Source organism: Dendrobates tinctorius, unplaced genomic scaffold, assembly GCF_039654945.1.
Source record: "Dendrobates tinctorius isolate UK_male_01 unplaced genomic scaffold, ASM3965494v1 ptg000326l, whole genome shotgun sequence".
Lineage (NCBI taxonomy): Eukaryota > Metazoa > Chordata > Amphibia > Anura > Dendrobatidae > Dendrobates > Dendrobates tinctorius.
In genome coordinates this window covers 6710984-6736321 of record NW_027361993.1, presented here as the reverse complement: position 1 = coordinate 6736321, position 25338 = coordinate 6710984, and the positions used below count along the sequence as shown (strand labels likewise).

Here is a 25338-nt window from a genome sequence, read left to right as displayed (position 1 = left end):
ACATTAAAACTTTCAACAATTCTTGTAAACGCTGGACACCACTCCCAGCCGGGATCTCTTGCAGTGTCCTTTGATTGGATTCATACTCCAGATGAGGTAGACCTTATCTTCACAAAGTGTCTATGTAAAACCAAGAGAGGGCACCTAAAGAGGTGCAACTATTTACAATGGCAGTTCTGGACCATTCAGCATTCATGATCTCCTTAGTTCAAGTATAAAGGCTGCCAACAAAACTTGGCAACTCTGGGAAAATAAACTAGGACATGATAACCAAAAATGGGAAAACTGGTGCAAAAAAAATAGAAAACAATAGCACAACTATGCAAATACCCTCCTGGGTAACGAGATTTACTAATGGTTGTTGTTTCCTCCTGGGGTTTCTGGACTGGAACCGCTACCAGATGTGATGCTTTGGGTATCTTCATGTTGTTGCTGGTTGCTGGCCAAAGGGCAGGGTTGTGGCAGCTGATGTGATTGCCGCCTAGGGTCTTGTAGCTGTGGTAAAGGGAACCCATGATGCATATCGATACCCATCAACGGTTCCTCATGGGTGGGTGGCTCTGTTGCTCTGGTGTGTGGCCTTGCACTGGAGGATGCCGCAGCTTGTTGGTGCTGATAGGCAACTACATGGGGACTCAGCAGCCAAGGGATCCCGAAGTCACTATCTCAAAGCGGTCTAGACTCCTCCATTCCCCGAAGATGCCGAATCGTGCGCTCCTGTTCCAATCGTACCCTTCTCAGTAGGGACCTCCTCCACCTCCCCATCTCTGACAACCTAGTGCCCCCAGCTGATTCTTCCAACTGTCCCATTTCGAGTTCCCGCAAGCCAGCCTCCGACAAAGTGAAGTCAGAGGGCAACCCATTAGGAGGGGTATATACCTGGTGCCTCCCAGCGGGTGGTCTCTGCTTCGGTGCAGACGTAGTGACGTCGGGTGCTGCCCGGTGGGACACCGGGGACGGCGGTGGAACTAACGGCGGCTCCGGGTCCGCAGGGGTCTCTGGCGGGACCTGCGCAGCTGTGTCAGATCCGGGCGGGAGCTCCTCTTCCTCCGCTTCGGCTCCCGGGGCCTCATACAATTCCTCCTGTGGCGGCAGCGAAGGGGCTCCGGATGCTGCCGGTGATGTAATGGTGGCGGCAGGCTCCGCGAAATCTGCCTGGGGCAGTGCAGCAGCAGCGGTTACCGCAGGTGTAGGCCCCTCCTGGGCGCGCTGCCAGTTCAGTCTCCACAAGGCCTCCTGCCTCAGTCGCAAACATTGGGTCAGCCGGGCAATCTCCTCCTCCAGCTGCCGTCGATTCAGCCTAGAAGCAGGGTCCAAGCCTTCAGCCATGGCGCCGGGGAGATCCACCTCCTCGCAATCCGCAGGCCTCCTTCCCTCTTCTTCCATCATGTTGTTATGGCGTTCTTCTTCCTGTCTCGGCTCTTTTCCCGCCACTGGCTTCTGCCCCTCCTTCTTGGGGCGGCGTCTTCTTCCAGCGCCTCCATACCAAGCCAGTATACGAACCCCTCGGGGGGTGGGCCATGTTGCTGTCCCATAGTATTTCAGGCAGGGGAGGCCCAAGACTGTTCGCGGTCTTTTCCTAGAACCTCCCATATCGTCACGCCCTTCTTCTCCATGCCAGCGGCCATTTTTAATGTTCATCTTACAGTCTATTAAATTGGGTCTTCTGCATTCTCAAGAATTTTAAGTTCAACAAATCTGAGGCACACAGAACCCGATGGCATCGGGTCTCGTCATCCTGGTCGTGACGCCAAGATTGGGTTGCCCTCCCAGGGCCGTGGGGTACTCGGTACCAGGCCGCTATCAGCGGAATGTGTCACAGCAGCGGTGACCCGGACCGTGGCCCTGGGCACCCAAGTAATGGGGAAATCGAAATGGTGGTGGAATGTAGTTAAATGAATAGCTCGTGACGCCACCTGTGGTGTTCAGCAAGTGAGATGTTAAGCCGACGCTGCTTGCAGATCCTCTGGGGCTGGTGGTGTGGTGCAGCCAAGATGGTGAAGCTTCCCACAGGTGAAGCTATAGCCCCAGGGCAGTGTAGATGTGGAGTTAGAGAAGAGGCACAAGCAGTGTCGAAGCTGGTACCCAGATGTAGCAGTGCTGGGTGTGTTGACGCAAGAATCAATTGAGGACACCAGGGCTTGTAGTTCCAAAGCTTTACTCACAGATCTGTAGTACACACAGGTGCCTGCCTCCGTACTGTGTCCTCCGGGTCAGATGCTCAATCAACCTCCAGGTCAGATGGAATGCTCCCTTCCAATGCTCCGCCAACATGTACCTTTCTGAACGTCTCCTCTTATAGCGCCTTTAAGTGTGAATATCTCCTAGTACTGAGTTATACTGGAGTTCCTCCTGACAGATGTTCCCAAGAACTCTACTTGTACGGCAGACAGCTGTAGCCTGCTTCGGGGACTCCTCACTCCTGAGTCCCGGCTCACTATCCAAGTGGCTGTTGTGCCCCCAAGTCTTAGATGGGAGTAGTGCATTTAGAGCCCACTACTCCACCGGTGTGTGCTGCAGGACCATTAGCATCAATACAACCTCAGGGACCGGGCCTCGGCCTTGTACTTAGAACTTCTAGGCAGGGTTCTCTCCTAACCCACGTCCTCTGTTCCCTTTTACTCCTTCGTTCCATACTAATCTCTCTCTCTTATGGAAGATCAGGTTTCAGTTCAATGTCTTTCTACTTCTTTCCTTTCCCGTGCCAGCAGACCCAGGTCACTGAGGTCTGCTGCAGCACCTCCTTCCTCCATCCCTCTCTCAGGGATCTTCTTTCCTCACACCTCTCTGAGTGGCTTCCTCTCCCAGACTGACCTGTAATCCTAAACATTCCCGCTCTTTTATGTATTCTCAACTCCACCCGCCTCCCAGCACGTTTCGTGTTCCAAGCAGGGAGCCACCAAAGGTGCTCTGCTACACTCCAAGCAGGGAGCTGCAATGTGGCTTTGCTGAACTACTCTGTTGTGTGGGGTGCGAGTGTTGGAGTGTGGTCAGGAGCCTCCAACTTACCTGGATGGTGGGGCACCACACCTCAGGAGGAGGTGCAGTACCTCTGTGGCAACTGAGCCTCAGGGGCACCACAGATACATTTCCTTTAAATATTACAATCTTGGCTGCCTACAGCTTCCACTAGGGGAGGCTTAAAGGGGTTGGCTGCTACTTTTTAACTGATGCCTACCCTCAGAAGTTCCCAGATGCTGCCAGAACACATCAGAGCCATTATTTGTATACTGGCTGTGGCCGGATGATGCAGATCTATAATTCGAGTGAATAAGGGTGGATATGTAGCTGCAGCCATTGTAATTTTAATGGAGCTGCTATATTCCAGCAACATCCAAGAACAGCTGATCGGTGGAGGTGCTGGGTGTGATGCCCCCACTGATCAGATATTTATAGCATACAGTATCCAAAGGATATGTCATGATTCTTGAATAAAAAAGGTATTGGTCAGCCTCTTTAAGGGAGACAGATTTATTCTTAAAGTCTATCTGTCACTAGAAGAACCATTCCCGACTAATGTCACCACAAACTGACTCACAGAGCTTCTGGGAAGGTTCTGGACGCCTGACCTTAAAAAAATGTTTCTTCTCATTTTCCCTGTAAATATGTAAATCATGTTAAAGGGGTGGTTCAGAAGACTCTCTACCCTCCCACCTCCAGCATTGGGATTGACAGCCAAGACCCACCATGTTCCTCCATAGATATACCGTACGTACAGTACAGTATATGCAGATTACTCTTAGTGAACTTGCTTGTTACAGCAGATGCTGTTATTAATTGTTATTACACAGCAAAAATGCTGCTGAAAAACAGGCTCTTTCTTAGGCACACTATCGATATTTGTAAGCAGAGGTGTATCTAGCCTTTCTGGCACCCGGGGCAAGAATTCAGTTTGGTGCCCCCCAGCACACATGCGATTTGCACACTTAGTCATGTACCGACGTGCTGCTCTTCCTAATGCTATCAATGATCAGTGAAAAATTGAGAGAAGCAGGAAGAGAAGCTTGTTGTCACAGGACCATAAGTATGAAAATCACATATGAGTGAAGTGTCCATGTGATGACTACTGGAACCTGCAGAGCTGAATCCTGACATTGCATGCTTCTGAATTCTCACAACGAATGCACTGCACACATTAAGGGTATGTGCACACGCTGTGGATTCACCTGCGGATTTTTCCGTGCTGATCCGCAGGTAAAACCGCAGGTAAAGTGACCTGCAGTTTTTCTGCGGATTGGCCAGTGGTTTTCCCCTGCGTTTTGACACCTGGACAATGGAATAGGTGTCAATCCGCAGCGGAATCCGCAGAAAGAATTGACATGCTGCGGATTTCAAACCGCAGCTTTTCCGCATGGAAAAATCCACAGCATGTGCACTGCGGATTTGAAAACCCATAGGATAACATTATACTGTACATTGCCTGCGGAACTGCTGCGGTTCTGCAGAGGCATATCCGCTGCGGATCCACAGCAGAATCCGCAGCGCGTTGCAGATTTTGCTAAATTCGCAGGTAAAATGACCTGCGGATTTAGTGCAGATTTAGTGCAGATTCACTGTATTTTTTGTGCAGATTTCCCTTGCAGTTTTACACCTGTGGATTTCTATAATGAAGCAGGTGTAAACTGCTGCAGAACTGCACAAAAGAAGTGACATGCTGCAGTTTTAAATCTGCACCAAATCTGTGCAGAAAAATCCGCAGCATGTGCACTGCGTTTTTTGTTTTACATAGCCTTAAATGGTACTGTACATCACTTGCAGTTCTGCTGCAGTTCCGCAGGGCCAAATCTGCTGCAGAACTGCAGCAGAATCCACACCGTGTGCACATACCATAAGAATTCTCCCTTACCGGTTGCAAGAGTACACGGTCATGTCAGCACAAGTATGTGATTTATATACTTCTGGCCACATTCCAACTAGACGTGCCTGGCCTCGCTCCATTCATTTTAATTGAGTGAGGCCACACATGTCTAGTCAGCATGTGACCGCATGTATGTAAATTACCGGCACGAGAGAATCCTGACAGCGTTCAGTGCGCACTGTGAGAATTCAGAAATCTGCAGTCACATAGAATGTCTGCAGACTCAGCACAGACCAGGACAACCCCTTTAAATAAAAACATGAGAATTAGTCAGCATCACAAATTACATTTTCATCAAGGTACCTTATAGATGACGTCTCTGGAGTCATTCTCCTTCTTTTCTTCATCTTATCCAGACCCCATAATGAGTTTTCTCATCCACAGCCGTCTCTGCAGACTTCCATCTTCTCCGGTCTTCTGCAGCAAATCTCCACACAAAGATAGAAGTGTCATTATAATGCTCCTGAATAAAAATACCTGCCCTACGCAGAGCTCCTGAATAAAAATTTGCCCCTCACTATATTGTCTGCGCAAAATATGACCCCAAGCTGTCCATCTAATGGTACATGCTCTTTACACTGACCTCTCCTTTCCATACTGGCCCACTATACACATTGTCCTCTCACAGTGCCCCCCCTATAGGGCGCAGTCTCTTTACTGTACTCGGTCATCACACTCCACCTCCTTGGTATACTGTCTCCTCCTGGCTGTACCCTTACACTGTCTCCCCATGCTACGCCCCCACTACTCAGTTTCTATTCTGTGCCCACTCACTTTTCTCCCCCATACTGTTGCCTCACACAATTCCCCTCCCACATACTGTCTCCTCTTACATCCCTCCCCGTTCACCAGACTGTCTCCTCATATATTTACCCACTCACTTTCTATACTCCCTGCTCACACATACCCCCACTGTGTCTACACACATAATAATAATAATCTTTATTTATATAGCACCAACATATTCCGCAGCGCTTTACAGTTTCAAAACACAATAAGTAATAACGTTAACAATACAGTAATTAAAATAAGACGACCCTGCTCGTGAGAGCTTACAATCTACAATGAGGTGGGGGAGATACAAAGTACAGGGGTGTATTTACAATTGTATATTTACAATGAAGGTCCAGCCATCTTGAGGGAGTGAAGGATGGATGGAGATGGTGAATGGGCTACACATGCACACTTACACATAGAATGACTGTGATTAGTGACCGTGACAGGCCGTTCTGAACAAATGTGTTTTGAGGGAGCGCCTGAAACTATGCAAATTGTGGATAGTTCTAACATCCCATCACCCTCACTCCCCATACTGTGTCCACATACATTTTTCACATCGCTACTTATGCTGTATCCGCAAACATTCCCCCATTCACTACCCATACTCTCTGCACCAATCCCCCATACTGTTTCCTCATACATGCCCCCATTCCACCATACTGTTTCCTCATACATGCCCCCATTCTCCTGTACTGTTTCCTCATACATGCCCTGCATCTCCCCCCTTTGCTCATTTTGTGTCCTCAGATCTCCCCACACACATTAAGTCCCCCCATCCTCTCCAAATCTCCCCACACACATCAAATCCCCCATCCCCACACATCCCCTCATCATTCCCCATTCCCCACACAGCCTGTCATCATTCCCCCATTCCCCACACATCCCATCATCATTTCCCCATTGCCCACACAGCCCCTCATCATCCCTCCATTCCCCACACAGCCCGCCATCATCCCCCATTCCCCAAACAGACCCTCACCATCCCCCTATTCCACACAGCCCCTCATCACTGCCCCTATTCCATACACAGCCCCTCATCATCCCCCATTCCCAACACAGACCCTCATCATTCTCCAATTCCACACACAGCCCTAATCATCCCCCCATTCCCCACACAGCCCACCATCATCCCCCATTCCCCACACAGCCCCTCATCATTCCCCTATTCCACACAGCCCCTCATCATCCCCCATTCCCCACACAGCCCCCCATCATCCTCCATTCCCCACACAGCCCTTCATCATCCCCCCTTTCCCCACACATCCCGTCATCATTCCCCAATTCCCCACACAGCCCCTCATCAGCTCCCCATTCCCCACATAGCCGCTTGTCATAATCTTCCCTTTGCAGGCCCAGTAAAGTAGCATCAACCCTTTTCCAAAATTGATCCTCAGAGTGCTCAGTCTGAGTCCTGGGTCCATGGTGCAGCCCCTAAGTCCTATCCTCACACAGCTTCATGGTGTGCAGCCTGCCATTCTCTGCTTCTCTGCTCCAGGAGCCTCAGCAAAATGCAGCTTCCTGCTATGGGAGCCTCACTGGACAAAAGGAGGCCCCGCCCCTTCCGTTGGTCCTCTTCCTCTCTGAAGATACAATTTGCATATTTCCCAGAGGAGCATTGCAGCTTAAAAGTCTCCTCACCTCAGCATGTCAGGCTTGACATGTCACTCTCCGCAAGGAGAAACATTGCCCCTTGGATTCCGTTCAGATGCCTCTCACTTAGCCAAAATAGATCTCACACCTTGCACTGATGAGGGGGCAATACCCCGAAACACAGTGCCTGCAAATTCAGATTTTGGTTTTGGTTTTGGCTTTGGCTTTTATCCTAAGTTATGTGACAAGGCTCGTTACAGGGTCAATATTGACTTTTAGGAGTGTTACTTCCTATAGGTGGCACTAGAATTTTAGTTCACTTTCTCTCTGAAGAGACAATTTGCATCACTCCTACTTTTGACTTACAAATATTCATAGTGTGTACGTGGCCTTACTGTAGTGCTATGCTAATTACAACTTCTACTGAGCATGTGCAAGACTTTGGTGTCAGCAGCAGAGAGGAAGACAGTGAAACAAGTTTGTCATTTAAGTTCAACAGGTGGAAGTACACTTTGCAGCCTGAGTACACTTGGCAGTGAATACATTAGTTTAACTCATAAAATTCTAAGTGTTCATTAAGGATTACTGAGTCATTCTGGGATTCAGTTTCAAAGTAAGTACACCATCCTCACCAGGGCCAAGTAACCTACAGTATTTCATCATATAACATTATTTTGTTAGATCTGGTGATAAATCCACTTTAAAGGGAACTGGACAACTTAAAAGTACAAAGCAATCTTTCCCCAAGCCCAACAGTTTATATCAATCTGTTCAGCTTTTTTCCAGCTCTATCACTCTCTGAATATAGATTCCAAACATTTTGAACCTGTTAAGTTCCCTCTAAATATAAATACAACTTTATTTGACTCGTAAACTCTCATAATGGTGGCTGCAGACAGATATTTTTATGTACAAAGGGAGTATTCAATATTTTTTATTTAACAAAAATTGGTCCATAAGGGTCTTAAAGGGAGTCCATGACCACCAAAATGGAAATATAACTTATTATACATACATTTATATAGGGAACTTAACCCCTCTAATAATCATACCCGCAGTATACACTTTAGTGTTTTATAGGCAGAGAAATAAATTTTTACATGATATGTAAATGAGTGCGCTTCAGTTTATTGCACCATTGCGCCCTCCAAATTGCATGTTGAGCACTTTCATTTTCATTGACACTCTAAAGTCAATCCACATTAATGCATGCATACACTGATACTGGAGGAGCCCAGCAGTGTGCACCCGGTATCAGTGCAGGTGAGTTCTGAAGCCTAGATCCTATTTAAAGCCACTTGTTTGCCTCACCTCAGGGTGTATTAGTGTAGCAAGTGGCAGCCACAGACAGCAGCGAGGGATCAGAGTGTGACTGCACTCACATTGTGTGCCCACCATTGGGCTCCTCCAGTGCTAGTGCACATGCACAGGATTGCAAATGAAGTTCAAGCAGCGTTTACTTTTGGCAAGTGAGTTTTAACAAATGTTTCATGTTGAACTGGATACATGATATTATAGCAGCTGCACAGTGGAATAAAAGTTTTTTTTCATTTTTTTAATTCGTCTCTCTGTTGACAAGATGCTAGCAATCAAAGTATTTGACACGTAATGAGTTAACTTTTGTGAATTGTAAGTGGGTTTTATCAGATACTTTTTACAAGCAGTGTGTTCTTCTCCCTATATGAGTTATTACTGGGGGTATGTTCTTCTCCCTGTATGAGTTGTTATTACTGAGGGTTTGTTCTTCTTCTCCCTTTATGAGTTTTTGCTGGGGGTGTGTTCTTCTTTTCCCTGTATGAGTTGTTATTACTGGGTGTGTGTTCTTCTTCTCTCTGTATGAATTGTTCTTACTGGGGTTGTATCCTTCTTCTCCCTGTATGAGTTGTTATTACTGGGGGTGTATCCTTCTTCTCCCTGTATGAGTTTTTATTCCTGGGGGGTGTTCTTCTTCTCCCTGTATGAGTTGTTCTTACTGGGGGTGTATGCTTCTTCTCCCTGTATAAGTTGTTCTTACTGGGGGTGTATCCTTCTTCTCCCTGTATAAGTTGTTATTACTGGGGGTGTTTTCGTCTTCTCCCTGTATGAGTTGTTATTACTGGGGGTGTGTTCTTCTCCCTGTTTGAGTTGTTAGCACTGGAGATGTGTTGTACTTCTCCCTGTATGAGTTATCACTGGAGGTATGTACTTCTTATTCCTTTATGAGTTATAATTACTTAGGGTGTGTTCTTCTTCTCCCTTTATTAGTTATAACTGGGGGTATCTTCTTTTCCCTGTATGATTTGTTATTACTGGAGGTGTGTTCTACTTCTCCCTGTATGAGTTATCACTGGGGGGGTGTTCTTCTCAAATTCAAATTCAAATAAGCTTTATTGGCAGGACTAAATACACATTAGTTTTGCCAAAGCATGAGTTGTTATTACTGGGGGGGTATTTTTCTTCTCCCTATACTAGATTATGGCCCGATGCTATCGCATCGTGAGGATGCGATAGCATCACACCTCTTGCCATGTTAACTCTCAACACACACACTCCTCAACACACGCTCCTCTCATGTCCACTCACTCTTTCACTCCACATACGACCCCTTCTCTCACTCCGTCTCTCATACTCACGTCGTCATCGCCGCTGCTCCACGATCCCCGACATCTTCTTCCGCCGGTGCCATCCTCGATCCAGACGTTGTCCATGCCGGCGACATGTTCTTGCGGCGACGCCATTTTGGATCGACGAAATCCCACGATAGTCAAGATGGCGTCGCCGCGAGAACATGTCGCCGGCGTGGACGACGTCAGGATCCAAAATGGCGTCGGCGAAATCTCGCGAGTTTTCGCCGACGCCATTTTGGATCCCGACGTCGTCCTTGCCGGCGACATGTTCTTGCAGCGACGCCATCTTGAGTATCGCGGGATTTCGCCGATCCAAAATAGCGTCGCCGCAAGAACATGTCACCGGCGTGGAGGACGTCTGGATCCAGGAGGGCACCGGCGGAAGAAGATGTCGGGGATCGTGGATCAGCGGCGATGACGGCGTGAGTATGAGAGACGGAGTGAGAGAAAGGGTCGTATGTGGAGTGAAAGAGTGAGTGGACGTGAGTGGAGATGGTGAAAGGTGAGAGGAGTGTGTGTGTTGAGGAGGAGTGGTGTGTTGAGGGTTAACATGGAAAGAGGTGTGCGGTGACGTCACCGGTTACAACTGGACGGAAGTTGTTACAACCGGAAGCTGCTTAGGGCATTTATTATTATAGATGAGTTGTTATCACTGGAGGTGTGTTCTTCTTATCCCTATATGATTTGTTAGCACTGGAGGTGTGTTGTACTTCTCCCTGTATGAGTTATCGCTGGAGGTGTGTACCTCTTCTCCCTGTATGAGTTACTAGCTGACAATACGCAAATTGCCTCTTCAGTGAGAATCTGCTAACACTCTCTTGAACTTAACAAAAAAAAGTTAAGTCATTATGTACCAAATACTTTGATTGCTCATATCTTTTCATCATAGAGGAGAAATTAAAAAAAAAATTTTATTCCACCCCGAAGCCAATATTACATTCAGTGTTCAGTTCAGTATGAAAAATTTGGTGAACTAAGGTCAGACCCCTATACCGATACATTAGGAAATTAAGTAGCTTTAATCCTAAATTTAATAAAATTAAAAGTGAAGCCGCGCTTAGGATCAGTAATAAAACACACCTATTATACGCATTCCTGACACTATTCTTGTCGTATTGCCAACAGCTCAGGATTGCAGGCTCCAATAGGGCTTTGAGCGCCAGTGTTACATATTTTAATCCTAGATTTAACAAAAATAGATACTTTATAAGATGACCAGCTGAATATAACAGCTATTATGATGCACAGTACTTCTGCTTTCATAGGAATCTTTAGGTCTATTTTACCCCATAACTGAGGGAGTTTATCTAGAAATTTTTAACCCTGTGGGCTTTCTGTAGATAAAAATAACAACATTAACTATACTCACTCCTGTGCTGTAAGGGTGACAGCACCACTGCAGCTTGTCAACAAAGAACAGGAGCAGCAGCAGAGAGGCGGCACTCGAGCAGGGGATGGTGAGCATGGCTTATTTTAATTTTTTACCAGCTGCAAACCAATTAGGTTAAAAATGTATACATTAAAACCTTCTTTAAATGGATTGCTTAAGATTGCAAATAACTGTAGAAATAGCAGCATTTTACCCTCTGGGTTTTATTTAGTAGGGATGATATGGAAGGGAGAAGGACCACCGAATTAGGCCTCTTTCACACTTCAGGTTTTTGTGTCAGTTAAAATCCGCCAAAAGGACGGATAGCGGATCCGTTTTAGTACTGATGACAACGGATGCCACCCGTCCGTTTTTTTTGACGGATCCGCCAAATGAAGAATGTTAAAGGAATCGCAGCCTGGAAAAGGAGAGAGAGAGAGAATTAATTTTATTTTTGTCCGGCACCCAGACAGAATTTCGGGTTAAATCAGTGTCTGGAGGATCCGCCGGCCAAAAAAACGTTGCAAGCTCCGTTTGGAAATCTTTGAGGATGTTGACGGACAGCAACATTTTGGCGGATCCGCACATAAACGGATGCAACGGACGGCAATCCATCAAGATCCGCCAATAATGAAAGTCAATGGGGAAAAAAACGGATCCGCAAAGAAAAATGGCGGATCCGTTTTTTTTCAAAATCGGCGGATCTTGACTGATTGTCAAAAACGGAAGTGTGAAAGAGGCCTTAGACTACAAGAGGGTCTGTTTGTAGTCTGAAACCATAGAGGCACATAGCTCTGCACATGGAGCTATAGACCTAAAACTTCAGGATATTTCTAAATAAAAGTATTTGGAAAGTTTCTCTACATTAGAAGCATTGTCTTCAAACAAAATGTCGTCAACATCAAATTTTAGAAAATAAATTAATTTGCTGGAGGCGGTCCACACATGAGCTGTAGACACAGCAATAGGACATTTTTAAAAGTATCAAGACAAAAGTACACAAAAATGAAACTTGATATATACAGTTTATCTATAAATATTTAGTGCTATATATGGAGGTTTTGGATATAAAAAAATCTATAAATTCAATAATTACCTACAATGTATTCTACATATGAATGACCATTTCGTGAGAGTAGAAACCTACAGTGTGGTTGATCCATTTTTATTTTTTCACTTTTCATATTTATTTCTACATAAAATATTCTATATTTTATTTTTCAAGTTTTTTTTAGTTGGGGAAGGGAATAATGGTTCACAACAATGTTTGGATCAAGCTGTTGTATGACAATGTATGGCTTTGTGTTGCAATAATGAAGATTTTTTAAAATAATTTTCTTTCATTTACTTCTTGCAGGGTCTGAATGTTTTTGGAGCAAACATGTGTATATTAAATTGCAGAAAGAATGCTCAGAGGTGTCAGTCTTTTTGGGCCACTCTATCTTTTTTACTTTCCATTCCTAATGAGATTTCTGGAAAATGGCAAGATATCAAATTCCCCAAATACCCCACATGCACTTTCAGCTCTAAGAGCAACAGGTAACTTAACAAGATGTCTCAGCTCGCCTGAGGTCTTATTTTTTTATAAATTACCCCTAGCAATGCAACAATCCCTCTCTGTGCCATACATTCATTTTGTTAACCTCTTCTGTGCTGAAAATATATAAAAAATATGACAAAAAATTATTACAAAAAATTCTGGTAAGGTCTGTTTGGGACCCAGTCTCTTGCTTAAAAGAAGGTGCTCATAAAAGCAGATTATTTTATATACTTTTCGTTTATTTTCTGGTATATTTATGAAGTAAAAACATTATTTTATTCAAAATTTATGTTATTTTTTGTAGATTTTATTTATATTTTTCTTCTTTAGGCTTTTTTTTTAGCAATATGCACGCGCAAGCACAGTGCCTGCACAGATACACAAATTGTCCCTACATATGCCGCTCTTTTCTGCTCTCATATTAGACCATAATATAGATATATTCTTCCCGTGAAAATGAGAATACCTCCACAATACAGTAATTGATGTGGCATGGCACAATTTACAAAATCCGTTTGAAATCATATTGAGGTACAGTACAGCTCCATAGATTGGTATGGGTACCATATCATGGCTCCATAAAACAGTAATATTTATTCATATTTGTGCCAAAATATGCCGCAGCACTTTCCAGTTCCAAGGGTATGTATCAGACATTACAGTAGCCAACTAATCAACAATTTAAACAAGTTATCTGGGACAATTCTACTTTTTTTCCTATGAGCCCAAGAACTCAGAAGCAGGTAGTTGCCAACTATCTGCCTGTTTTGCTTAGCCCCAATCTCTGCCGGCTCACAGATGTTACGGACCACTCCCGCCGATGCTTTAGCAGCTTCCAGAGACGTCACGTCGACAGAGCAGCTTCTTCTCTTCCACTCTACTCTGTTGACTGAGCATTACTGCTGATGACGTGCTAATTGACAGTTTGTTCCCCGCTGCCTAACTGCGGGGAGCCAGCTGTCAATCAGCAGTCACGTTCCATAGACAGAGCAGCCCAGAAGAGGAAAAAGTGATCTCTTGACGTGAGGCCAAATGAAGCAGTAGAATTGCTAGTAGGAATGGTCCGTGACCGCTCTCAGCCGGCCCCAGGCAGGACAGACGGTGATTAGTAACTAACTGTCTGTCAGTCCTGGATAAGCCCTTTAAATAGGAGTGATAATACTGCTCTGAATATGCATGAGGACTTACTTTAGAGATCAGCAACAAAGTAGAACCCATTTTTGTTTGTTGATTTTTTTCGGTTTATGAAACTATTTACATCAAAAAAGTTTTTACAATTTTTCTGTATTCATCATTTACAATCAATAGATCCTTCTCCGTACTTTTCATAGTGGTTGTGCCTGGTAATATAGCGCAGCCCCATTTACTAGAGTGGGACAAAGTTGCAGAGAGCTGTAATATTAAAACGGTTGTCACTTCATATATTTTTTACTACAGTTTCAGTGTCATGTAAAATAACAAACTTAACTTTACTGGCCGCCTCTCACCCGCTACCCTGGTCTCTGTTGATTGGCTGCATCGTTGACATCGCCACAGTAGTGACATCATGTCAAGTACTGCAGCCAATCACTAACTTGTGCAGCTTGTGTCTTCTGGCAGAGCTACTGAGCTCAGTGATTGGCAGCAGCACTGTCCACTTAATGTCAATGGTGTAGCCGATCAGTCCAAGGCAGCACGGGACCTAAGGAAGGTAAGTAAAAATCAGTTTGCTATTTTGTATATCACTGAGCCCATGGGCAAAAAATAGGAGAAAGGAAACAACTCCTTCAAGCACAGCCACTATAAAAGTTAAGCAGCGCTGTCTTCTAAACATTAAAGGGATAGTTGTAGCTCCTTCAATCAGTCGGACCTGATATTAAGGGTATGTTCACACTAAATTTTTTTGTGCATTTTCAAGCGGATCGGCTTCACAATCCACATAGAGTAGCCTCTCCTAATGACAAGCCAATATTCTGGCTCCTTTCAGTAAGGACTATGCTCAAATTGGCAAAATTGATATTAGCTCACATAACACTGTACATAAAACAACCAAGATATGAAATAAGTGAGAACCTTCTAATTTTCTACAGCAACAGTTGGTGCCCCAGATCTTCCCTACCAAATAATAAAAAAACAATGTCAGCACTAAAGGGATTACAAATCCTGGCCTGGCTGGACATTACACTTTTCTTTTATACAAGGGCTTTGTCATACATATTAGAGATCATCAAGTAGACTAACATTTTTCCACTTCAACCCCAGGGAATTTATTTGTTTGGACTCTTAAGTTAATGGAAAAAGTTGTCCCTTGTCTGCTGAGACATTTTTTAATTAAAAAGAGAGGAAATATTAGCTAATATAGGTCAATGAACAAAATACATTAATATGTTAATTTTTAAACAAAAAAATTCCTGGGGAACTTGCTTGAAAATGGCTTCCGATATTCATCATTTTTGCTTTTTTTAGTAGAAATGTTTATGTATTAAGAACTGTTTTATGACCAATTAAGCAGTTGGTTACCTGCAAAATGCTTTTCAAGATATGTGTTAACAAATTTTTGAAGAAAAAAAGAAAAAATATATAATATATATATCTAACTAAAAACACCCCTTGTGATGTCATGTTATGGGAACAATGATGTCACTACCATTTTCCTTTTGTCAATAGGGATTTCACTATTGACGAAAAAATATTACAAATATTGTTATTATTGTTTTTTTATATATATTTTAGTGTTGACGCCTGACGTTTAAGGGATTGTATAGTGTTCAAAAAAACATAACTGCTTTCTTACAAATATGGAGCCACGCCTGTCCACAGATTTTTGTGAATCGTATTGCAATTCAGATCCATTCACTTCAATCTTGCTATACAGCAATAACAGGCATAATCCAAGCCACCTCCAGGTGTGGCGCTGTCTAGAAGAAGGTACTAATGTTTTACAAATTCTAGTCAACTTTGTTATGTAGTCCTATAGATTGCTGCAAATTATGTATATAAAAAGTACCTGTCAATTGGTAAAAAAAATAAATGAGATACACTACCGTTCAAAAGTTTAGGGTCACTTAGAAATTTCCTTATTTTTGAAAGAAAAGCACAGTTTTCTCCAATGAAGCTAACATTAAATGATTCAGAAATACACTCTATACATTATTAATGTGGTAAATGACTATTCTAGCTGCAAACATCTGGTTTGTAATGCAATATGTGTATAAAAGCCCATTTCCAACAACCATCACTCCAGTGTTCTTATGGTACTTTGTATTTGCTAACTGTGTAAGAAGGCTAATGGATGGATAGAATACCTTGAAAACCCTTGTGCAAGTATGTTAGCACAGCTGAAAACAGTTTGGCTGAATAGAGAAGCTATAAACCTGACCTTCCTTTGAGCTAGTTGAGATTCTGGAGCATTACATTTGTTGGTTCCATTAAACTCTCAAAATGGCCAGAAAAAAAGAATTTTCATGTGAAACTCGACAGTCTATTCTTGTTCTTAGAAACGAAGGCTATTCCATGCGAGAAATTGCTAAGAAACTGAAGATGTCCTACAACGGTGTGTACTACTCCCTTCAGAGGAGAGCACAAACAGGCTCTAACCAGAGTAGAAAGAGAAGTGGGAGGCCCGCTGCACAACTGAGCAACAAGACAAGTACATTAGAGTCTGTAGTTTGAGAAATCGACGCCTCACAGGTCAACTGGCAGCTTCATTAAATAGTACACGCAAAACGCCAGTGTCATCGTCTACAGTGAAGAGGTGACTCCGGGATGCTGGCATTCAGGGCAGAGTGGCAAAGAAAAAGCCACATCTGAGACTGGCTAATAAAAGGAAAAGATTAATATGGGCAAAAGAGCACAGACATTGGACAGACGGAGATTGTAAAAAGTGTTTTGGACAGACAAATCCAGGTTTGAGGTGTTTAGATCACACAGAAGAACATTTGTGAGACAAAGACTGAAAAGATGCTGGAAGAGTGCATGACGCCATCTGTCAAGCATGGTGGAGGTAATGTGATGGTCTGGGGTTTCTTTGGTGCTGGTAAAGTGGGAGATTTGTACAAGGTTAAAGGGATTTTGAATAAGGAATGCTATCACTCCATTTTGCAATGCCATGCCATACCCTGGGGACAGCGCTTGATTAGAGCCAATTTCATCCTACAACAGGACAATGACCCAAAGCACACCTCCAAATTATGCAAGAACTATTTAGGGAAGAAGCAGGCAGCTGGCATTCTATCTGTAATGGAGTGGCCAGCGCAGTCACAAGATCTCATGCCCATTGAGTTGTTGTGGGAGCAGCTTGACTGTATGGTACGCAAAAGTGCCTATCAAGCCAAACCAACTTGTGGGAGGGGCTTCTTTAAGCATGGGGTGAAATTTCTTCAGATTACCTCAGCAAATTCACTGCTGTAATTGCTGCAAAAGGAGCATTCTTTGACAAAAGCAAAGTTTGAAGGAGTAAATTGTTATTTCAAATAAAAATCTTTTTTTCAAACCTTTTGTCAATGTCTGGACTAGATTTTAAATTCATTTGGCAACTCATTTGATTAAGAAAAGTATGAGTTTTCATGGAAAACACAAAATTTTCTGGGTGACCCTAAACTTTTGAACGGTAATGTAAATAACCTGTAATAATCCCTGAGCTCTCCTGATTCTGACAGTCTTTTCCGATTTGTGCTATGTCGCTCCATTGCAGAGATAATCACATTTGTTTCTTCTGGAGCGCAGTATGTGAAATCTCTGCTTGCAGTTCAACTAGGCCTTTTTTCAAAGTTATCTCTGGAGGCATGTGCTTCCACTCCTCCATCCTAGATGCTGCCAATCACAGCTCAGCAGCTGATATAGTCTATCAGCCTCAGGCACTGCTGAACTGTCATTGGCTGTGTCTGGGAGGGGGAAGTGAAAGCACACACCCCACTTCCAGAGAAGACTCTGAAGAAGCACCCAGCTGGACTGAAAATCCAAGATTTCACATAATGCTCTCAAAAGAAACAAATGTGTATTTCTCTGCAATGGAACAAGACAGAGCAAAAAAAAAGAGCAGCAGAACCAGGGAAGCTCAGGCATTTATACAATGTATTTAACTCATTTTTTTTTCAGCAAATGATAGGACATCTTTAAAATTAAAATAGTTGTGGGGATAAATTATGAAATACAACTTAAAATAATAGTAGCACATGGCAATCTGCAGGGAAAAGTGAAAACTATGCAAGTTTTTGGTAAGACCATTGCTTGCATAGACAGAATAATCAGATTATTGGTTTAACACATTTTTAATTTTAAGGTCCAACGTTCTGAGCTGAAAATCTTTTTCACATTTCATTATGAGGCTATGTGCACTCAGCCTCTGCTGAGATTTTTAAATGGAAACTGAGCGGAAGCTCAACGTTTTTGAAGAGTTTTGGGATTTTTGAGTTTCCGCTCAGTTTCTGCAAACAAATTCACTTATCTGTCACTTATCTGTCGCCACAATCTTACCTAGGGAGCAGTGTCATTTGAATATGTTTTCCTAAAATTAAAGCAGATATGTTGCCAGATTTCCCAATGGAAACTGACAACATTATGAAATAGACCTGAATGGCAGGCGTACTTACTTAGAAAATCCATTTAAAAATGGCTGCATAATCCTGATAATAAAAGAAGCATTTTATGAGTTCGATTAATATTAGGCAGGGAAATTTTCAAAATAAATTATACAATCATTCTTACATGGATTTTCACAGTATGACAGCTTTATCAAGCATAATAGATCTATTTAAAATGTATACAGTTGGTACTGAGAAATCTGGTTGAAATATCTACTTTAACAACTAGGACCTCTATCCAAGTAATATCAAAATATTATAAAAATTGGGATTTCTGGGGCTTTAATACTGATGAACTAACCAATCACATTTGTGAAGGTCGGACTACCGGAACCAATCAGCTGACTGAAGGAGTCACAGAACCTCAGAACTAACGCAGCACAGTGCATTGTGTAGTGGCCGTGATTGGTACTTCAGCTCTCTAACTTTCAAGTGAATATGAAAGTGGCATATTACACATTCAGTCTAAGGGCTCATACCCATCACCGTAATAAAAAACGGTCCATTATTGGTCCAGAAAAGTGGGACAAGTGTCATACAAGTGTCACATGATTTCCTTGCAGGTACAATGTGATTTTTATCATCACATAGCATCCAAGCGAATGCGATCTGATAGCAATGCGACTTTAACATGATCTTTTACATACAGTAATTCTCTATATTAATTTACACAGTTGTTATTATTATTATTATTATTATTATTTATATAGCACCATTGATTCCATGGTGCTGTACATAAGAAGGGGTTACATACAAATTACAGATATCACTTACAGTAAACAAATTTACAATGACAGACTGATACAGTGGGGAGAGGGCCCTGCCCTTTCGAGCTTACATGCTACAGGATGGTGGGGAAGGAGACAGTAGGTTGGGGGGTTGCAGCAGTTCCGATGTTGGTTGAGGTGATATCTCCAGTAGTGGTGATGAGGTAGTGGGTTCATTGCAGGCTGTAGGCTTTCTTGAAGAGGTGGGATTTCAGGTTCTGTCTGAAGGATCCGAATGTGGTTGATAGTCGGACATGTTGGGGCAGCAAAAAATTCCAGAGGATGGGGGCTATTCGAGAGAAGTCTTTTAGGCGGTTGGGTGAGGAGCGAATAAGTGTGGAGGAGAGAAGGAGGTCTTGGGAGGATCGTTGATTACGTGAGGGAAGGTATCGGGAGATTAGTTCAGAGACATATGGGGGAGACAGGTTATAGATGGCCTTGCAGGTCAGTATTAGTGATTTGAACTGGATACGCTGAGGGAAAGGGAGCCAGTGAAGAGATTTGCAGAGGGGAGAAGCAGAGGAGTAGCGAGGAGAGAGATGAATTAGTCGGGCAGCAGAGTTAAGGATGGACTGGAGAGGTGCGAGGGTGTTAGCAGGGAGACCACAGAAAAGGATATTGAAGTAGTTGAGGCGGGAGATGATGAGGGCGTGCACAAGCATTTTAGTAGATTGCGGGTTGAGGAAAGGATGGATTCTGGAAATATTTTTGAGCTGGAGGCAACAGGAGGTAGAAAGAGCTTGGATGTGTGGTTTGAAGGACAGGGCAGAGTCAAGGGTTACTCCGAGGCAGCGGACTTCCGGTACTGGGGAAAGCGTGATGTCATTAATTGTGATAGATAGGTCAGGTAAGGAAGATCTGTGAGATGGAGGAAAGATGATGAGTTTGGATTTGTCCACATTGAGCTTGAGGAAGCAAGAGGAGAAGAAGGAGGATATGGCTGATAGACACTCTGAGATTCTGGACAGCAGAGAGGTGACATCTGGGCCAGAGAGGTAGATCTGAGTGTCGTCAGCATAAAGGTGGTACTAGAATCCATGGTACTTTATGAGTTGACCCAAGCCAAGGGTATAAATTGAGAAGAGTAGGGGTCCTAGAACAGAGCTTTGGGGGACTCCAACAGAGAGAGTTTTCAAAGGATATATATATATATATATATATATATATATATACATAAATTGATACAGAAAGATAGATATAAATATGTGAGTGAGATATATAATGAGTGCTTTGTGTGTATAGCTTACTGTACATGTATTTGATTAATGGATACATTATTTTCTGAAAAAAAAAATTGGGGGGGTCCCCAGAAATTGTATTAACCAGCAGAGGGAAAGCAGATAGCTGGAGGCAGATGTTTACAGCCTTGGAATAGGGTAATACCTATGTAGCTTCCCAGGCTATTAATAGCAGCTCACAGCTGTCTGTTAGGCATTTACTGGTTATTAAAGTGGGGGACCCCCCCAAAAAAAATTACACAGGGTCCCACTATAATTAATAACTAGCAAAGGCTAGGCAGACAGCTTACGCCCAATCCACCGAAGCCAATGTCCATGTAAAATAAATAAAATAATAAAGCAACATCATCCTCACCTGTCCACGACGTGAAGATAACAATCCAACTGGCCCTCGATGCATCTAGTTCTGCTACATCTAGATGGCAGGTTGCATTTTTGCATGATGCTACTATGCAGTCTGCCATCCAGCAGAGACACTTAGCTTCGCGTGCTTGCTCAGCTCAGAGACTCACAGTAACATGCTAAAATTGAGCGGAGTTCATATTGAATGAATTCCTTTGACCTCACTGTCATCACCTCGAGCATAAGAAAGTTCTCATGCTTGCGGTGTCATCAGAATGGTCATTGGAGTTCAGAGCCAATGAACTCAGCTCAACTCAATGACGTCAGCGCAAATGCCAAGGGAAAAGTTCTGATGGCACTCGCGGTGACATCATTGAGTTGAACTGAGGTGATTGGATCTGAACTCCGATGACCTTTGTGATTGCACCACGAGCTTGAGAACTTACGCTTATGGTGAAGTCAGTGAGGCCAAAAGAGTTCATTTAATATGAACTCTGCTCAATTCAAGCATTTTACCGCAATGTGCTGAGCTGAGCAAGCATGTGAAGCTCAGTGTCTCTGCTGGATGTCAGGCTGTATAGTAGCATCATGCAACAATGCAGCCTGCCATCTAGATGTAGCAGAACTAAACATGTCACGGGCCAATTGGATTATTATCTTAAGGTCGGGGACAGGTGAGGATGATGTTGCTTTATTTTTTTTTTTTACAGGGTATATTGGCTTGGGTGTAAGGTGAGTATATGTGTTTTTGGTTCATTTAGAGTCAATAAAGGAGTCTGTGTCATTTGTTCAAATACAGGACTTTATTATGGGTGTGTTTTTTTACAAATTGACTATGGGGTTAGTAATGAGGGCGTCTTATAGACACCTCTCCATTACTAACTGCTGGGCTTGATGTCACCTGACATTACAAAGGTGACATCAACCCCCCAACTATCATCATACTTTCCACCGCACCATGACAAGTGGGAAGAGCGAGGCTAAATGCCAGATTTCGTGCATCTTATGGATGCGCCATTTCTGGGGCAGCTGAGAGCTGATGTTTTTAGTCTGGGAGGGGGCCAATATCTATGGCCCCTTGCTAGGCTATTCTTATTAGCACCCAGCTGTTTGCCTAGCCTTTGCTGATTATTAATTTTAGGGGCACTTTGTTATTTTTTGGGGGTCCTCCATTTTAATAACCAGTAAATGCTAAGTATACAGCTGTGAACTGATATTAATAGCCTGGGAAGCTCCATGGGTATTACCCCCTTTCCAGGCTATAAACATCTGACCCAAACTGTCCGCTTTCTCTCAGCTGGTTAATAAAATTTTGGGGGCATCCCACGCCGTTTTTTTTCAGAAAATAATTTGGTATAAATAATATTTAGTAATAAAACACATGTTCAGCATCAAGCACACGCACTGTACTATTTATATATGTCGCTGACATATTTATATCTATTTATTATTTTTATATATGTCTATTCTATCTATTCTATTTTGTAGGGTCACGCGGTGATTTTACTGTACGCGGCAGGTGAAAAGTCTGGACATGAGTGTGTAAAAATCCGACTGCACTCGCAGGGTCCGAGTGCCGTGCAATTTTATTTTTATTACATCCATTGACTTGCGATGGCGAGTCCCAACCAATATACGAGTACACTCTCAGCATGCTGTGATTTGTTTTCTCAGTCCTATCTGAGCTGAGAAAATAAAATCGCAGATGAGCTGTGACTTATAGATTAACATTAGTTAGAGTGCAATCCAATTTTTTCATCGGAATTCACTCGTCCGTTTTTCTCGCAAATGAGTATGAGCCCTATAACAGACACTTGGATGGTACATATTAACTGTAGAGCACTATTACAGAATTTGCAATGGAGTACTTGAACCTCAGATTACTGTTTATTTAAGGGATTCTGTTCTACGTATGTCAGAGCTGTTCCATGGAAGAAAATCACTGATTGATCTCTGCTATGATCTGTGGCCTGTTCAGGGCTTGCATTGATAGGATGCAGATTTGTTTTATGGTATGAATAATTTTCAACTCTAGCACCTGACAGTCGCCTAAAGCATCCAACATATCATTTTTATGCCAGAAATCTGTCTTTAGTTAGTAACTGCCACACTTGTTTCAAAAGGATGCCTAATAACGGCCTTTTCAACCATCCAAAATCTCTGGTGTATGCCCGGACTAATGTTAGCCCATCCTCGCCAATATTGATTTGGTTGACAGTCTAATGTGTATGGGGACCCCAGACAACTGATCATTGGGAGAGTTGTTGATCAGGCATGTCCAATTTCTTACCTCCGTTCGCGTTTTCCTCCTGAAGATCAGCTGTCGTCAGATTTCTTCTAGAGTACAGAGGTGTACTCGGCCAAGCAATTACTCCTGTGTATGGGAGAGACAGCCAAGAGTACATAATACATACGTATTACTCTTTTCCATCTTTCTTTTATACTGTCCATAGACTATGAAGATAAGGCAGAGAGATGAAAGGATATTTGACTGCAGGATTAGACTACACAGAGTTAGTAGAGTAGTCTGTAATCATGGAGATATGTAAGTCTGCAAAGGTGATAGATGTATACCTAAATTGTAGAAGATTTATTTCAAGACTATTTACTAAGTTATAGAAAAAATGTTTTCATGAGTGTGCAGAATGGATGTTAATGTCCCTTTTTTGAGCGCTACTTTAGTGTATGTTGCAAACAGTTTTAGTCCAGGTTGCGTAGCATCCATGTGTTTCTCTGTTTTGGTGACTAAATTAATCACACACTACCTTGTTTTAGGAGCCTTTTGTAAACACCGCAAAGCATGAGAGAAGTGCATGTGAAGTCATAAATCCTGATTTATGTTCCATTTGCTATTCGTTATGAGAAGACAGTAAACGAGCCGATCATCGTGAATGTGCAATACAGAGTACAGATCTTTTCAGTAACAATTGTTTTTCTGTCCTGTAAATTTCCTCCAATATTCTCTTATCTGTCAGAGCGTGTATGGCCATATTCTGAAAATGTAAAAAGTATATTTGGATACTGAGCTCAAAAATGTGTATTTAGAAAAACATTCAGTTACCCAAAAATGTTAAATAGTCACAATTTGCTTTAGTTTTGAAAACATTCATTATTTACACCCACAGCTTTAAAATCTCCCCTAAGGTGTGCTCACATAGGTCATATGTGTACATTTGTAACTATGCTAATATAAATATCAATTTATTGTAAATTGAATCCAATAATTTGTAAAGGGCCTTAAGACAAAACTTGAGTAGAGAGAAGCCTACCAAAAGTTCATCTCATTTCACTTCGTTTAGGCAAAAAGGAATGCACAAGATGGAACATGTCTAAGGTGGGCTGCCCAATATTACTTAATAATGCCAAGAACCAAGAGGTCCCGCTGAGTCCTCCTTCATAACATCATGTATCTCTTGGAGCCCTAAATAAAGTTAAAGAATACCTAAACCTTCAGGCTATGTGCCCACGCTGCGTTTAAATCCGGACACTGAAAACCGGACTCCTTCCTAGAAATCGCATGTTTTTTCCGCGCAATTTCACTGCGATTTTACCGCGATTATGTTCGCGATTTTGTCGCGATTTTCGCGTGCCATATTCAAGCACTTTCCAAGCGATTTGAAGCATCGCTTGGAAAGTGATTGACAGGTTGGTCACACTCGTCAAACATAGTGTTTGACAAGTGTGACCAGCTTTTTACTATTGAGACTGCCTATGCGGCATCAATAGTAAAAGATAGAATGTTAAAAATAATAAAAAAATAAAAAATCGGTGTATATTTACCTTCCGACGTCCCGCGCTGCATTCCCGGGCCTCAGCGTTCCCAGTAATACCTTGTGATACCTGTGATGACGTTGGTCTCTCGTTGCTATAGCGATCTCACGAGACCGCTAGAGCCACGCGAGACTACGTCATCACAGGACCTTTCCGCAAGGTATTGCTGGGAACGCTGAGACCCGGGAATGCAGCGCGGGACGTTGGAAGGTAAATATACCCCGATTATTTATTTTTTATTCTTTTTTTTACAGGGGTATGGTACCCAGGGCCTGGAGGACAGTCTCCTCTCCTCCACACCGTGGGTACCAACCGCACATGAGACGCTTAACTTCGCGCATGGTGGGCATAGCCACATGCGGGAAGTAAGCGATTCTCATGCATTCCTATGGGTGCGGAATCGCGGCAGTTCTTTGCGATTCCGCATAAAAGAATGAGCATGCTGCGATTTTTTCCGCGATGCGATTCCGCCGCGGAAAAAAGCGCAGCATTAGCACAGCATGTGCGGAATGCCATAGGAATGCATGGGGTGCATTCTGTACAAGATTTTTAAACATTTTCGCAGCGTTTTCGCGCTGAAAATCGCTGCAAAAACGCTTAAAAATCGCATCGTGGGCACACAGCCTTACGCCGTCTTTTCATCCTTGGCAGGCACTTTAAGGCACCACTCCAGCGATTTTCTTTAGGAATAGCTTGTATGGATTTAGGTTCTGATTAGTGGAAATCTAAGGCTGGTTTCACATTTGCGTTTCTTTTGCGGTATTTTAGCGCTAAATAGCGCATGCGTTTTTTTTCCCTATACTTTGCATGGGATGCGCTTATGTGCGCATACACATGCGTTTGTACGTGTTTTTCCGCGCATGCGTTTTTTTGCGGTATGCGCTCGGGAGCACAAAATGCAACCTGTTGCATTTTT

The 25338-nt window shown here is 43.1% G+C and overlaps 1 protein-coding gene across 6 annotated transcripts in view; it reads left to right on the top strand.

Moving 5' to 3' along the window:
• Nucleotides 1-25338, top strand: part of CAMTA1 (calmodulin binding transcription activator 1) — a 2204257-nt gene that overhangs the window by 2171355 nt on the left and 7564 nt on the right. For 4 of the 6 annotated variants that reach the window (XM_073561724.1, XM_073561725.1, XM_073561723.1 and 1 more), the window contains one exon: nt 12561-12742. The exons of the other annotated variants lie outside the window; for them this stretch is intronic. In XM_073561724.1, coding sequence (XP_073417825.1) covers nt 12561-12742 — 182 coding nt within the window. The remainder of the gene's footprint in view (nt 1-12560; nt 12743-25338) is intronic. 6 annotated transcript variants of the gene reach the window in all.